The sequence below is a fragment of the Homarus americanus genome, unplaced genomic scaffold (assembly GCF_018991925.1).
Source record: "Homarus americanus isolate GMGI-L3 unplaced genomic scaffold, GMGI_Hamer_2.0 scaffold32583, whole genome shotgun sequence".
NCBI classification, from domain to species: domain Eukaryota; kingdom Metazoa; phylum Arthropoda; class Malacostraca; order Decapoda; family Nephropidae; genus Homarus; species Homarus americanus.
In genome coordinates this window covers 23,036,642-23,052,866 of record NW_024713129.1, presented here as the reverse complement: position 1 = coordinate 23,052,866, position 16,225 = coordinate 23,036,642, and the positions used below count along the sequence as shown (strand labels likewise).

Here is a 16,225-nt window from a genome sequence, read left to right as displayed (position 1 = left end):
CCTCGATATAATGGACTTTCACCTCTATTAAGTTCATTAGATGGATGTTTCACATCTAACTGACCCTCGATATAATGGACTTTCGTCTCTATATACTGCAGTCCGTTAAATAACGGTTAACTGTTTATTTATTTATTTTTTTTCAATCATCTCGTATAAGAATTAAGTTACAGGATTGAATGTTCCTTTTTGTATATATTCATTTTTTTTTTACCTTGTACAAGTATATATAGATTAATTAGTATTGTCACCTTAACCCCTACAGAGCTGAATACGGGTGACCAACTGACTAATAAAGATCATTAGTTCAGGATAGGTAAGAATTTATAGATCTATGCACTAAATATATTTCAGTGAATGATTTTTACAGGTTTATCCTCTATTTTATTTTATTTATTTATATTTATATTTATTTATATTTTATTTATTTATTTATTTATTTATTTTAGAGATGATGTACGGTTCGCATTTTGGCAGCAGTTACGATGTAGGTAGTGATGAGGCGGAGGGAGAGATTGGTTTATGGGCCTACAGAGGTCGCTTGGGTTCTGTCTTCCTCATTGACACTGCCAAAGAGATGTTTGTCAACCCCGGTAAAGAGGAAGATGGGGAGGAACCACCATTTTATCAAGCAGTTAGAGTGAGTATTAATTTTTTTCTCTATTTTGTTGTACACACACACACACACCCCGCTATACACTATCCATAACTAGTCAAATCCTTACCTTACCTCAACCATCTAGCACATTCAGATAAACTGTATTCATAATCCCCGACCTACAGTACTGTACCACATACATACACTTATGAGGCACTCTAGGGAAAAGAGACAAACATGCCAAGATCATTTAAATTGATATACTGTATTTGAGATATTCATTTGTGTTGATGAAAATTGAAACTTTATTCTTTAGTAATTGTTTATTTTTCATTAATCATATGACCAAGTATAGATCCAACCTGAGCAGGGAGTAGAACAGTGAACATTCCTTTGTTTACTTTAATGTTTGGTGGCAGTTCTTATTTTCCTGTTGTTTGACCAAGAAGCTATTGTGTTATTTAGTTATTTAACAAGTAAATCATATACCCTCAGGCAGCGCACTCGAGCATGATGAGGAAAGTGTTCTCCAATGACCGAGATGTGTCTGCTTTAGTGCTCTTCAACACTAGGGAGACCAAGAACCACATTGACCTCTCCCACGTGTATACATTACAGGATTTAGAGTGTCCAGATGCAGAGAGAGTCCTCGCGTTAGAGGAACTACTAACAAGTAAGTGCCGTATGGTGTACTACATGTAAAGTTGTATGTTCGTGTGTGTAGAAAACTTTCTTAATATGTTGAATATTAATGCCCCTTCTAACCAATCCTGAATCTGGATTATCCCTTAAACTGGATCCCATGTACGACTCGAGCGGCTGAACCGTCAGTGAGCACCGTACAGTACACACACCACACTGAAGTCCTGGTATCATACAAGACATGTCTTTGGGCACCACGTTAAAGATTCTGTTGAGGAAAATAAAAATACCCTCGGTTTAAAACACAATCCTTTCATCCTGAACTTACTAACAAAAGAATTTCTAATCTGACCATTATCCATCCTGATCCCATAACTGCTACAGCAACTCAACCCTCAATCCTGATAAGAATGTTCCACCAATACCTGCTCCACCTTCACACCACACCAGGCACCCACTCAACTTATCTACATTCACTATCTTCTATATTTTATATGATTGGTAGAGACCCATAGTCTGTCCCTTCTTTCATCTCACCTCTGGTTGTGTACATAAACTCCACAAATGTCCCTCTGAAGATGAATCTATATGTTGAGAAGAAATGTGTTAAGATCAGTAGGACAGAGTTTAAAGAACTGAAATTCGAGTACTCCCCTGTATAACTATTGTTGATAGCTTGCAAATGACATACTGTACAGTCCTGAACAAATTAAAGTCCCAAAATTCAGTACCCAAAGCAGTAGACACTGATGCATTATTCTGTCCATATATGCTTCGGATTCACAAGTCTGAATCTCAGGGTTCGTGGTTCAGGAGAGGCGGCAGGAATTTCTTTGAAGATTGTACAGTAATGACGATGACTTGTAACTTATGTTCTTTACCCCAGTGCCTGAGAAGTTGTTTGACACAACTTATGGCCACAGTACTGATGCCAGTCTGCAAGATGCTCTGAGCGTCTGCCAAAGTGTCTTGGAAAAATGGTATGTATCATATACTAGTGTACCTGTATTTGTATACTGTACGGGGGTATAGTGTTGGCTAATTTATACCATATAGCATAAAATGGGGAATCCATAAATACTCTCCTTAATTTGTTCTTTTTCTTTTATAAATGTGAAGGACTTTACCTACATATTACATTAAAACTACCATAAGAAATAGTCTCTAATTTGTAATTTTTGCAGGACGAGCCGACTGTCAGAACAGAATATCCTGTTGTTCACGTGCCGAGATGACCCCCACTCAGGTGATAGCCAGAAGCAGAGACAAGCCAGGAAGAAGGCCCAAGACTTGAAGGAGGCCCAGATTGAACTGGAGGTGCTACATATGGGAGAAAACTTTAATGTGAACAAGTTTTATAAGGTAAATACAGTATATGGTAGTTGACAACACGCTTTATAAGGTAATACAGTATTTTAGACCTAGCTTTATAAGGTAAATACTGTATCAGGTAGTTGACAAGTTTTATAAGGTAATACAGGATTTTAGACCAAGTTTTATAAGGTAAATACTGTACAGTGGTCCCTCGGTTAACGAGCACAATTCGTTCCAGAAGGTTGCTCATTAATAAAAATTTTTTTTAACCGAAACCATTGTTTCAATGGGTTTTTGGGTAATTAGTTCCAGCTCTCCGAAAATTACATACAAGCTAAAAAGAAATGCAGTAAAGTACACTTACTTTGAGGTGTGTATGTAGAAGGCTCCTGGTTGATGATGATGATGGGAATTAGAATGGGGGTGGAGGAGAAGGGAGAAGAGAAGGCTTTGGGGTGGAAGAGAAGTCACCCCATGCTGCCATTTCACCCATAAAATTTTAGTTCACTTGGTGTAATTCAAGATTTTTTTCTTTAAATCAACACTGCACTGCGCTATATATTATCAATATGTAAAATATATTTCACAATGATCAATAATTTGACTGGAAACCGAAAAAAAGCGTTTATGTTGAAGTCTAAAACAAGATGTTCTTACTCTGAACTGGTAAACAAACTGACGCCAAGCTTGGTCTGTTGAGTGGCTGTTTGGCGCGCAAAAAACTACCGGGTAGTTTCCTGTACTTCAATTATGTTCAATAATTGTTAAAATGGCTAAAAAATTTATATACAACTTTTAAAATTATTGAATAGTACAACCTTCTTAATATTTACTAAAATGGTAAGGAATTTAAGCCCTAAAACTGATTACTGTATTGGCGGACTAATACTATAGCTGGTGGGCAGCCAAATGCTGGCGAAAACATGTTGGGAAAAATTCGTAAGGAATTCGTTAACCGAGGGTTTGCTCGTTAACCGAAGTTAAGAATCTTATGGAAGGTAATTCATTAAACCGAGGCGCTCATTAACCGAGGGATCACTGTATATGGTAGTTGACAACAGTTTTATAAGGTAATACAGTATTTTAGAGCAGGTCTTACACTGTACAGTGAACCCTCGAAGATCCGGACTAAATGGGGGGACCACGTGTCCGAAAAAGCAGATGTCCGAATTTTCCGGCAAATAATAAATGATATAAGAAACCCCAAAAATACAGTACTAATGTAGTTATAAACAAATTAGCGTATATAAACCATGCATTTACCTATGATAACATGATAAGAAACATTGTATCATTACTAGAGTGAATGTAATAATATTACCACAAACAACAATTGTCAACTCTGTTTGTTTCCCACCTCCTCGGGCACCTGTGTCCAAGCAGCTGACAAGTCAAGCAGCGCCCATGGGCCTAAAATGTTCTTTGCTCTGGTTTGGGAATGTTTCTTAGGGAGGCTTCTTAGCCCAGAACCCCCAAATCTTTTGTCCGGATCTTCCGAAATCCAGATTCCCCGAGTCCGGATCTTCAAGGGTTTACTGTATTTACCATTTAGGGATTTTTTAACATGGTAAAAATAAATTAAATATACATTACATTGCTTGGGAGCCCCATAGAGCCTGCAAGGGCCTCAAGCACCCACCTTTGAGTTTGTTTTGATAAGGACAAGAGTGAAATTGAGACTAGAATTCTGTATGTCATGTTATCAGTACCCTGGTGTACTGTATATATGATTAAGTTGAGTTTGTGATAAAGATTTTTTTTTTTTTTTTTATGTTACCACTTTGGTATCAGTGTAACAATCATTCTCCATTTATTTATTTTATTTATTTTATCTTGGTAAGTAATCTGAAGCCATGCTAGATTAAGAGGAACATTTACATCTTCTTAATGTGTTATTGTTATATTACCATTTACTTTTAACCTTTTGTGTATGGGGTCGCCTCTGAGCTGAATAACACCGTGTGGCATTAGCTAGGTATATTAAGAGTGACGTCCCAGTGATGTAGAGGTTAGTCATGGTGTTGTATCCCCGCTGTACAGAACAGACCCTCTGACTTGTGGGACCCCTATTCACTTGGAGGTTATCATCAGATTTAAATATTGATTACAGGAGAAACAAGTTTAATAGTATTACTTTATAACCTTTTCTCTTAACAGGATTTGATAATACTTGATGTGAGCGAAGACAACGAGGACTCGCAGGGCAAGATCACCTTAGCAGATCCCACAAGTCGGTTTGAGGAATTGTTGGAGCGAGTGAGGCGTTTGGACCACAAGCAGCACACCGCTGAACGAGTCATGTTTACTCTGGCTCCCGGGGTTGAGATGTCAGTCGGTGTTTACCCGGCAGTTAGGTGAGACCTTTATACAGTGGTCCCTCGGTTTAAGAGATTTTGGTTAACGAATTACCTCCCATAAGATTCTTAAATTCGGTTAACGAGTTTCTTATGAGCTGACCTCAACAAGTTTTGGCTTGCACTGGGCGGTCAACCAGCTGTAGTATTAGTCCGCCAATACATTAATCGGTTCTAGGGCTTAAATTCCTTACTATTTTAGTAAATATCAAGAAGTTTATACTATTCAATAATTTTAAAAGTTTAATATTCAATTTTTTAGTCATTTTAACAATTATTGAACATAATTGAAGGTAAAGTGACTAGTTTAATGCGCGCCATCCAGCCTCTTAACACAGCAAACAGGCGTTAGTCTCTCTCTCTTTTCACTGGAGGTAACATCTTGCTTGAGACTCTCTTCAACTAAATGCTTTTTTCTGTGTTTCCAAGCAAATTATTGGTCATTGTGAAATTTATTTTACATATTGACAATATATAGTGCACTGTTATTTCAAAGAAAATATTCTTTATTTACAACAAGTTTAACTTTGAAAAGCACATGTTGACATTGTTTGAATCCAGCATGGGGCCTAAGAGATCAAGAAAAGTGATTTCAATCCAAACCAAGCAGGAAATCATAAAAAAAAAAACATGAACAAGGCATTAGAACAAACGCGCTATGCAAAGAATATGGCATGTCGACATCAACTGTGTCCACAATTCTTGCTCAGAAAGACAAATTTAAAGACGTGAAAGTGAGAGACAAATCTACAAGAGTGTTTAAAAGTAGATCCCGAATTGCAGAAACTGAGAGGTTACTTATCATCTGGATTAGGGAAAAACAGATGAAAGGTGATTCAGTTTCTACTGAATTCAATTGTGAAAGAGCCAGGGAGATTTACGAACATTTAAAGACAGATCAACCTGGTTCTTCAGGCACAGAATTTGAAGATTTTTGGCCCAGCAAAGGCTGGTTTGAAAAATTTAAGAAAAGAAGTGACATTTTCAGTGTTGTTAGGCATGGTGAAGCTGCTAGTGCTGATAAGGAAGGGGCAGCAAAGTTTTTAGATGAATTTAAAAAACTGATGGAAGAAGAAAATTATCTTCCACAGCAAGTGTTCAATGTGGACGAAACTGGGCTGTTCTGGAAAAAGATGCCCAAAAGAACATTCATCACCAGAGATGAAGCCTGTTTACCTGGGCATAAACCCATGAAAGACCGTCTCACTCTATTGCTTGGTGCCAATGCTTCAGGGGATTTCTGACTGAAGCCTATGCTTGTCTACCACTCTGAAAACCCCAGGGTGTTCAAGCAACAGAAAGTGGTAAGAACAAAGCTTGGAGTTTATTGGAAGTCCATCCGTAAGACATGGGTGACAAGACCGCTCTTTAATGAATGGGCTGTTGATGTGTTTTGCCCTTCTGTCAAGAGCTACCTAACCACCAATAAACTCCCTTTAAAGGCTCTTCTCCTCATGGATAATGCTCCTGGTCATGACCCTGACCTTGCCAGAAATTTGGAGTATCAATTTGACTTTGTGAAAGTGTTGTTTTTGCCTCCAAACACTACATCAATCATACAGCCAATGGACCAGAATGTGATCAGCAACTTCAAGAAGTTGTACATGAAGAAAATGTTTAGGAGGTGTCATCAGGCAACTTCCATTGATCCTGAACTAACACTGAAACATTTCTGGAAGACACAATTCAACATCCTGGAGGCTGTAAAATTGATTGTGTCATCATGGCAAGAAGTCTCCACTAGATCCCTCAATTCTTCATGGAAAGCACTGTGGCCATCAGTAGTCCATGATTTTGAGGGATTTGAGGAAGAAACAGAGTTGGACCAGAAGATTGTGTCCATTGGTCAGTCATTGGGCCTTGAAGTGGAGGAGGAGGATGTGGAAGAGCTTGTGATGTCTCATGAGGAGGAACTTACTCCTGATGACTTGAAGTAACTGGATGAGATGTTACAGGTAGAGGCTGACAGTGGTGAGGAGGAAATTGAAAGTGATGACTATATGTCCGCTAAACAGTTGAAAGATGTGATTTACTACTTGGAGAAGTTCAGGGAACTGGCTTCAAAGCACCAAGAAGTGGAAAAAACTGAACTAACTTTGTGTCATGTTGAGGACTCAGTGGTCTCCTTTAAACACAAGTTAATGGTAAGGAGGACAGATGCCCCACAGACCACAATTTACACTTTCTTCAGTAAAAGGCAGAGGGAACAAGATGCTATCCCTCAGCCTTCCACTTCAAGGAGAGAGGATGTTCATGGTGGAGAATCTGTCAGTCCAGAGGTTCCTGACATTTTCATGGAAGGTGACTCACCTTCCAAGAAGCAGTAAAATGCTTCTCCTCCACCTCCACTTCCTTCTCTTCTCCCTTCTCCTCTTCCACCTTCCACTTCAAATTCACATCATCATCATCATCATCATCATCATCATCCAGGAGCCTTCTACATACACACCTCAAAGTAAGTGAACTTTTCTACCGTTTTTGTTGAATTTAGGCAATTTTCGGTGAGCTGGAACCAATTACCCCAAAACCCATTGAAACAATGGTTTCGGTTAACGAGCAACCTGCTGGAACGGATTGTGCTCGTTAACCGAGGGACCACTGTAGTTTTAATTAAACTTTTTGAATACTTAGAAGGTTATTATAATTTATACTGTTTTTACTACCATAAGTTTCATCATTCTTCTTGAAGTTGACTGAGTTATGAGATGAAACAAATGAGAAGGTAATTTAGTTTGACATTAATTGCCACTATTTACACAGGAAAATGAACAAGCCGTATAAATCAAAAATGTGGCAGGAAACCAACGAGGAAGTGAAGTCCGTGAAGAAATTAAATTTACGGGTACGTGTGAAGCCTTATCATGTCTTGAATGTTGAGGGTTATAAATAGTGTTGGATGACCTTGATAGATTTAACTTTATTCATGGCGTAATTGTTCTTGTTACTATCTACTATTACTGTATACACAGGATAATACGTGGAACATATTTTTTGCAACCTTTTAATATAATATTTTTGCCAACATAATAACACAACTCAAAGGTCTATCTTCGTCACAAGTCCTATAGTCAGGTTGATAATGTACTGTATATGGTTCAGTCCTTCATTTTGAACTTTGTATATCATTCTGTCAGGATTATTGGGGTGAATTAAACGATACCAATTCATTTCAGAAAACTGGAGAGCCGATTTCATCAGATAACATTTTAAAGTACCAGGTGTATGGCCGCAAGGAGGTAAGTTTAACATTGGTTAGTATGTACAGTACAGTCCCCTTCACTAGTGTGTTTACAGGGGCTCATCATCTAAACATTACACTAATCATAAATTGAGATTTGTTTTAATATTGGTTTACTTTAATTCCTTAGTTTGATTATTATTGCAAGTTTCCTTCTGTCAAATGTAAACAAACACAGGACTGTCACACTGCATGAAACCTGACAAGCCCCTGTAAACACACTAGTGAAGGGGACTGTGCATGTGTAATTAAGTGGTGGGAAGTTTCTCACTTTAAAGGGCTAATGAGACATAATAGCTTTATCAATATGTAAATCACTAGCTGGTGATCAAGGTATATACGGCACATATGCCCAAGTTATATCCTTTCTGAGATGGAGACTCAAAATGACCTTAAATTCAACATCATGCAGTACCAGTAAACAGAAAACTAAAGTTGGTGATATACAGTACATTGGAAAGGTTCTTATTTCTCACAACTGTGTCCTGGGTTCAATCCCTGGCCCAGGACTTATGTGAGAAGGGTTTCCTCCAGGTAGTATAGTTTTCTCCTGTACTATCACTAAACAGTAAACATTAAAGTAGTAAACAACAGACCACCTGCCCAGATGGCTGGTGAGTGAGCTGATAACTGGTGAAATGACTAATAAGTGATGCATGGGTTCATCTCATTTGACATCTGATGTTACACTGTTTTGTGATAAAAGATATTCTTGGTGACATACTGGTGGGTCTTTTTTGTACTCATTTTGTATCTGTTATATTAGAAAGTGTAATATTTTGTATGTAAAGTGAATACTGTATCATATTGTAGTATTTTGTATTTTAAAGATTATACAGTTTTCTATGCCATGAGCTCATTTAAGTTTCAGAACTGTTTATGACATTCTTAGCTGTATTTATGCTTGTTATAATAACCATTTACATGCAACAGTTATTCCCATGTCATTTGTAATCTGACAGGATGAAGTGAGCAAACTCAAGCAGGTGTATGATGCTGGTATACACCTCCTGGGGTTCAAACCAATCAGCAGTGTCAAGCTATATTACCACGTCAGGTCAGCAGACCTCATATACCCTGACGAAAAGTCAGTTAAAGGTAAAGTGATCACTTACTGATTACTGTAATGTGAAAATAATCAGTTTGAGTAATTTTCATGTTTATATTGCAGTTAAGATATTACTACTGTTAATGCATAATGAAAGTCTAACAATTTTAGTTTTGTGCAGGTAGCACCAAAATGTTTGCAGCCCTGTTGGAGCGTTGTATAGCAAGAAAAGTGGTAGCAATAGTGCGCTTTATTCCCCGTAAAGGAGCAACAGTGTCATTGGCAGCGTTGGTGCCACAAGCAGAGAAACTTGATAACAAGAATTGTCAGGTCACTCCACCAGGCTTTGTTGTGTCACATTTACCATTTGCTGGTAAGTTACTCTGGCTCCAGTCATCAGCCCACATAATTGTACCTGATGGTAAGAGAGGAGATGAAAATTAGATGTGTGATGTCACTTTTGATTTCAGTTATGTACAGACATTTTGGCTTTGATTATTGGCTGTTATATTTCCATTCTTGCTATTTAAACAGGCACTATAGATGTTCAACACTGAGAGACCAACTGTATTCTGTGGAGGAAGATGGAAGCACTTGTGTATGGGTCATAGAACTGTATCTGGTTCACAGTGGTAGGATGAACATGGGTATTTCATAAAGCTGGGCTGTGAGGGTGAGGGAACATGCTGGGATAGGTCAGTTACTGTATTATTTTTGTGTTGAGGGCTGAGCTGGCCACCAGTCATGTCACTCCTTCACCTAAAGTAATCCCTCACCTGGGTTTTACAACACCACAATTTATGGGAAATGACAGTAAATATATATTGGGCTTCCTTCTCTTGGCTCAGCCTCCACAAGATGTTGCGAGTGTTAAATGGAGAAATTAAATGTTCCTTAAAGACAGTAAAGCTCACAAGTGGTGTTCATTGATGTTATATCCCAGATATTAAATAAATTTAGTCAGGTGTTACTGAAGTAACAGTTTGACTTAATTAACATTAAAATAATAATAATATTATTATTATTACTTTTATTCGGGCCTGGGGACGAACATATAATAATAATTCATAGTAAATAAAATTTATAATAAATAATACAAAATTGAAAATAAAATAATAATGATGATAATAATAATAACACTAATAATAATAATAAAGAACTATGAAGAAATACAAAAATGAAAAAAAAATTAAAATTGAGAAACAATATATGTATGTTCTGTTGTCAGTAGTAAAAAACAATTGAGACCCTGTAATTACATGTAAATGAGGCAGAAAGTCAGATTAGCAACCTGGGACTTGGTCACATGGCAGCAGGGTCTACCATTAGATAATACATTATGCTTCCAATATCTTCCCAAGCGGTAGCACCTCCCTGTTTGATAGCTAATGCAGTACGATATGTTTAGTTTTATTGTATGTTTATATTGCTTTTAACATTTGTTACTGTGCTGCATCATCATATATGACATCTTCTCGTGGTAAAGTAATGGTTTTTAACAGATGATTTCTGCAACATAAAACTGAAGAATGCAACCCGTGCCACTCCTGACCAAGTGGATGCAGCCAAACTAGGCATCAAGAAAAATTTTTTCAAGTATTCACCGCAGGATTTTAACAACCCTGATATTCCGACACACCTGCGCAACATTGAGGCCTTGGCCCCCAATAGATCCCAGCTGGACCCGGTGATTGACCTCACCAGTGAGTTGACTGTTACCCTTGACCTAGATAGTGCTCATACATGAACAGGAAATATCTTTAAATGGTCATTGTCAGACTGTATCATGAAAAAGAAAATTATTGGTTCACCTGAAGATCAGACACCCTAATGCTACCTGGAGGGGTTAAGGTAGGTAAGCTTTAGTGTATTTAATCAGGTGAAATAATCTGGGGCATCTGATCTTCAGGTAATATACATTGAGTTTATATGTATAGTATAAAAGTTAAAGAACAGTTATTGAAATATTAACCCTTTAGGAGATAATGGCTCCCCTCAGCTGAATAAAATAAGCCAGAATAAAATACCTAAGGAATATACTTGTAAAGGCTTAATGAACAATTATTTTTGCAGTACTTGACCATGAGAACATCAAGAAGGTGGCCGGCAAATTACTTGAGACCTTCCCTCTTGTGACCCAAAGTGCATTACCAAGAAATGGCCAGCTGCCACCTCCTCCTCAGGCTCCAAGAGAGCAAAGTCTGACCCAGTGAGAATTGATGTTGCGGCCATGACCAAGGTCGGCAAGGTTAGTAAGGGTTACACACACTTGTGTACATAGCCTCATTATATTAAGACTTCACCTCTATTATATAGTAGACAAGCTGCTTTGAATTTATTTATAGATTCTGGAACAATAAAAAATGTGCAAAACGTAAGTCAGAATTTTTGGCTGATAACAGAGATGTGATATTATTAATGTATCCTCCATGAATACTGTATCATGATTATACCAGTGGATATATTTTTACCACCAACAGGCTCACACACTGACTGTGGACGTCCTGAGGGCCTGGCTACAGATACGCGGAATTTCAATCAATGCGAAGAGGAAAGCCGATCTCGTACTAGATGTCATAGAACAAGTTGATCTGGAGTCATTGAGAACACACAATGCATAGCTACAGGAGTTAAAACTATCCCAGGAGTTACTGCCAGGAAGGAAGTGATTTGCTGTGATTATAACTCCTAGTGGCTGCCATAATCCATTATTTTGATACTGTAATTGAATTTTCTTGTTCAATTGTTCGCATAAAATTTACCGGTACAAAAGAACAGAAATAAGTAAATAATAACAATGTAGATAACTCGTATGTGCTATAAAACTTTAATAATATCCAGCCTTGAAGTTAATAAGAAAACAATTATTAATAATATTTTACAGTAATTGTGGTCCCTCCATAAGGTGATTTAGTTAGTGTCACACAAATATTCATTTACCAAACTTATATACAGTAAAGATTTACCCTAAAGTGAAAATAAATACTAAAAACACAAATGAAATTGTTACTTCTATACTGTTAAATATTGCTAGTGTAGGGTAACCAACACATAAAGAATAGTGCACTTAACACTAAACAACAAATTTATTGAATCAATAGTTCTTCAGTAATGATCGGGGTTCCATTTTCTACCTCAAGGATCATATGCTGTGAGATTGGCATAGGTAGTGAAGTGTGTATAGAAGGTACAGTAAAACCTCGATTAACCGACCACATGGGGGGAAGGGGCCGACGGATAATCCGAAAGGTCGGTAAATAGTACATGAAGTCTACGGAAATAAAACATACATTTTCAACATACCTTTCCCTAACTTACCTCATTTAATTCCCCCTATTCATTTTTGTTCATTTGCCAATCATATTTCAATAGAATTTGCTTTAAAACATTAACCACTTAAGTAAATAAATATGAACCAGCACAGAAACTGAATAAAAAATGGAAAAGTCAAAGAACATACCGTATGTCATCACAAAAATTGTGACCAAGTCCCAGGTTGCTGATCTGACTTTCTCCCTCATTTACACACGATTGCGGGGTCTCAATTGCTTCTCTTACTATTGACAATACTACATACATATATTGTTTCTCACTCTTGATTTTTTTCCATTTTTGCATTTATTTATGGTTCTTTATTACTATTATTATCATTATTAATATTATTACATTATCGCCCCCCAAGCCCCGATGTAGGTCAGTGACCTGTGCCTGGGTGGGCTAATCCCTGTATTTTTTTTTGGGGGGGGGGCGATTGATGGTTAATCTGAATGTCGGTTAATCGAGGTTTTACTGTACTCTCTCTCTCCCTATAAATCTTTGTACCTTATTCATCTTAGGAGTATTGAGATGCTTCGGAGGCAAGAACATGACAAGTGTTAAGGCGGTGGCTTGAGATGACTTCATTGTACCATTACACTTATTTCAAAATTACTAAAGCTACGTACTTATTCTCCTCCATACACATACATGTTAAACTTCTCGCACAACATAGACAGAGTATTGAGGTAGTCTTTGCTTTACTTTAACTCATTTGGGTCTTAATTTTGTATGACTATGTTAATTATTCTTAATTTTGTACCGTTGTTGATGTATCGAATATATTAAGCCATTCCATGTTATATTGTCAGTACAAATAGACTAGTATTATAGTGTTCCTTCATAACTGATTTTTATTGCTGGCTGGTGTGGAATTTTTTCTTTTGTGAATTTGTCCTCGATTGGATTTATTTTGATGTTTCTGTTTAATTATTTTACTTTTAAGTCAAGGGAATATTATGTTTTTACCTGTCATGTAGCTACCAGGCACTGTAGTCTACACCATAAACAAGACCAGAGCCAATTCTAGTACTTTTGGTTCATATGAAAATTAGCCTCTAAGTGGTCACCTAAAGTTGTTCCCAGTTTAACCAGTCTTGAGTTTAACCCTTTGGATGAGGATTTAGTTTTCAAGCAACATTCTCAACCAGTGTCAATTCTCCTGTGAAATATCATATTGGTAACGTGCTTTTTTTCTACTTTTCTTTTTGATCAAGGACAAACTACAAAGTTTCCATATATGGCAATAATATTTTTTTATGAATCATTTTGTCAACAGAAGAATAAATATGGAGAATTGAATATTAAGTCCTTATGGATTCCTCTCACACACACACACACACACACACACACACACACACACACACACATCCTTGACCACCGTAGGGTCAAAACCTATTCAGGCGCTGTCCCCCTTGGCCAATGTTGGCCCATTTCGCATGACCCTCTCCCCGACACAATCTCACCACCGGGATATCTACATAATCAAAAGTGACAATTTCGTTTTGGAAAGAAGTGGAATTTGTGATGAACAGTGTTTAAGCCAGTTAAATCACCACTAGACATTACCAGTGAGATAAGCACCCCTGGGAACTGACCACCATCTTCTGACCAGGAGGTGCTACACAGTCCACCCTGGGAACAACAGAGGGCCGGCCTGTTTTACTCTTGACTACGAGATAACACATCACCGAGCAGAGTGAGGTACTGTGACCCCACCCCACACCACACGGTATCTCCATGACCTCGTCAGGTCCTTCATATCAACACCCGAGGACGAGTCACTACCACATGAACGCAACACCACCCAGTATCTCAATGACCACGTGAGGTCCTTCATATCAACACCCGAGGACGAGTCACTATCACGGGAGGTCCTTCATATAAACCCCCGAGGACGAGTCACTGTACCACATAAACGCAGCACCCAATGTGTCTCTGACCACGTGAACCGGCTGGTTAATTCCAAGTTAAACAGGTTGGTACACACGTGTTATATTGGGCTTCAGTTACGAAACCCTATTGAAGTTTCTTCTTTTATTAAAAAGTATTATTTGTATAATTCCCGAGTGTAGATCAACCGTAAGTTCCACTATTTATGAGTGTGGTGAGAAAGGGACGGCGTCTATGTAACTAGACGTGAATCAACGTCTGTTCGATATTAGTTTGTGAGCGAGACTGACTAAGGGCGTCCAATGGTGTGTGCTTAGGTAATTGCTGACCTATGGTCAAATGGGCTTCACCCTCTTGGGGAAGCGACCCTTCACGTGATCAGTTCATGTCCTCCTCATAGTTAGTGGAAACTTACAGGGGATGAATTTGAATGTAAAGAACCCATTTATATAATACTTAATGTTGATGAGACAGGGGCCATTACACACGTGAGGTCCTTCATATCAACACCCAAGGACGAGTTACTACACCACATGAACACCAGACCACCCAATGTCTCCATGACCAGTCCAGGCCTGGACCATCACCTGTAAACTATAATAATTTGTATGTTCAATTCATGTTCCTTCTTTCAGTAATGAAAGCTTTTGTTAAACGACCCACCCACATTGGACCAAAATGACTTATTACTTACAAAGACATGGGTCTTTGTATGTAATAAGTAATTTTTGTCCAATGTATATTTTCAGCCTTCGGGTTGCCAAACTTTTTCAATAAACAAATTATTATTATTAATATTACACACACACACGTCACAGGCTATTGATGAGCAACTGATGATCACTTCATGCTTACCCATGTATTTCTTAACATTACTAACTACACCGCCAAAAACCAAGATGGCTGCGTGGTTTGTCTCCAACTGCATCTCTCACTCCAGGAGGGAGAAACTAGTCAGGTTTATGCAGAAGTTTATTAAGGTGTGTATGTTAAAGTTTGCCCCTTAAATAGATACAAAGAAAGTGGGTTCAAATTTCCTTTTAGGTGATAACTAAAACATATATTTTCTACCAAATCTTATGTTAAATTTATTCTTACAATTAAAATAAACCATGAGAGCTAATAATTAATTCACTTAATCTATTGCCAAATAACACCATTTAATTGGAAAGTCATGAAGGATTCTTAATAGCTTGTGGTTTGATTTTTATTCTTCGTTTCTGATTATCTCACTTGAGCAATGGCAGAGAGGTCGTGTGCCTGGCGGAGTATGTATGAACCTCAAGTGGATGTGTTCCCATGTTTATATTAATAGCTTTAAAAAGTTTCTCACGAGGTTAACATTATTTTTTAAAAACCTTAATGTCCCTCGTTGTTCTTTGAGTAATCTCTCTTGTTTTCTTTTTCGTTTCCCGTCTTATTTTTTCACTAATAACACTGTAGTGGATCTCTCCCCTACAACAGCGTAGCCGTATCCCATAGCAACGGAATTCAACCACGGCGAGGTTCTCCGGGGTCGCCACCTGCGATACTCTTCCCACAACTGACAAGCCTAGGCGCACTCCAATGAGACATATCTAAGCAACCGGCGAGTTTCTCACGGGGGTCGCCACCTGCGTGCTTGCATCCGGGTTTACTTCCGGCAGCCGTGTATATAAGCTCTCAGTCTCGTCATTGAGATTCATTCTACCCTAAGTTCCTGAACACCAACACCTCCTCTGAGCAAGCTCCTCGCTGACCAGCTCTCATTCTACCCTACGTTCCTGAACACGCAACACCTCCTCTGAGCAAGCTCCTCGCTGTCCAGCTCTCATTCAACCTGG

The 16,225-nt window shown here is 38.1% G+C and overlaps 1 protein-coding gene across 1 annotated transcript; it reads left to right on the top strand.

The window, feature by feature from the left end:
* Nucleotides 1–454: 454 nt before the first annotated feature.
* LOC121870472 (X-ray repair cross-complementing protein 6-like) lies at nucleotides 455–12,641 on the top strand. Its single transcript, XM_042372310.1, has 13 exons — nucleotides 455–640; nucleotides 1,094–1,271; nucleotides 2,127–2,220; nucleotides 2,425–2,602; nucleotides 4,712–4,908; nucleotides 7,669–7,750; nucleotides 8,082–8,159; nucleotides 9,109–9,244; nucleotides 9,376–9,567; nucleotides 10,697–10,897; nucleotides 11,268–11,403; nucleotides 11,540–11,600; nucleotides 11,675–12,641. The coding sequence occupies exons 1-13, from the start codon at nucleotides 455–457 to the stop codon at nucleotides 11,813–11,815; spliced, it is 1,860 nt and encodes a 619-aa protein (XP_042228244.1). The 3' UTR covers nucleotides 11,816–12,641.
* The last annotated feature ends 3,584 nt before the right edge of the window (nucleotides 12,642–16,225 follow it).

Coding starts and splice junctions, on each gene's coding strand:
- LOC121870472 (XM_042372310.1), top strand. CDS start 455: ATGTACGGTTCGCATTTTGGCAGCAGTTACGATGTAGGTAGTGATGAG. Junction 10,898..11,267: donor CCCGGTGATTGACCTCACCA/GTGAGTTGACTG, acceptor TTATTTTTGCAG/TACTTGACCATGAGAACATC. Junction 11,601..11,674: donor TTTTGGCTGATAACAGAGAT/GTGATATTATTA, acceptor TACCACCAACAG/GCTCACACACTGACTGTGGA.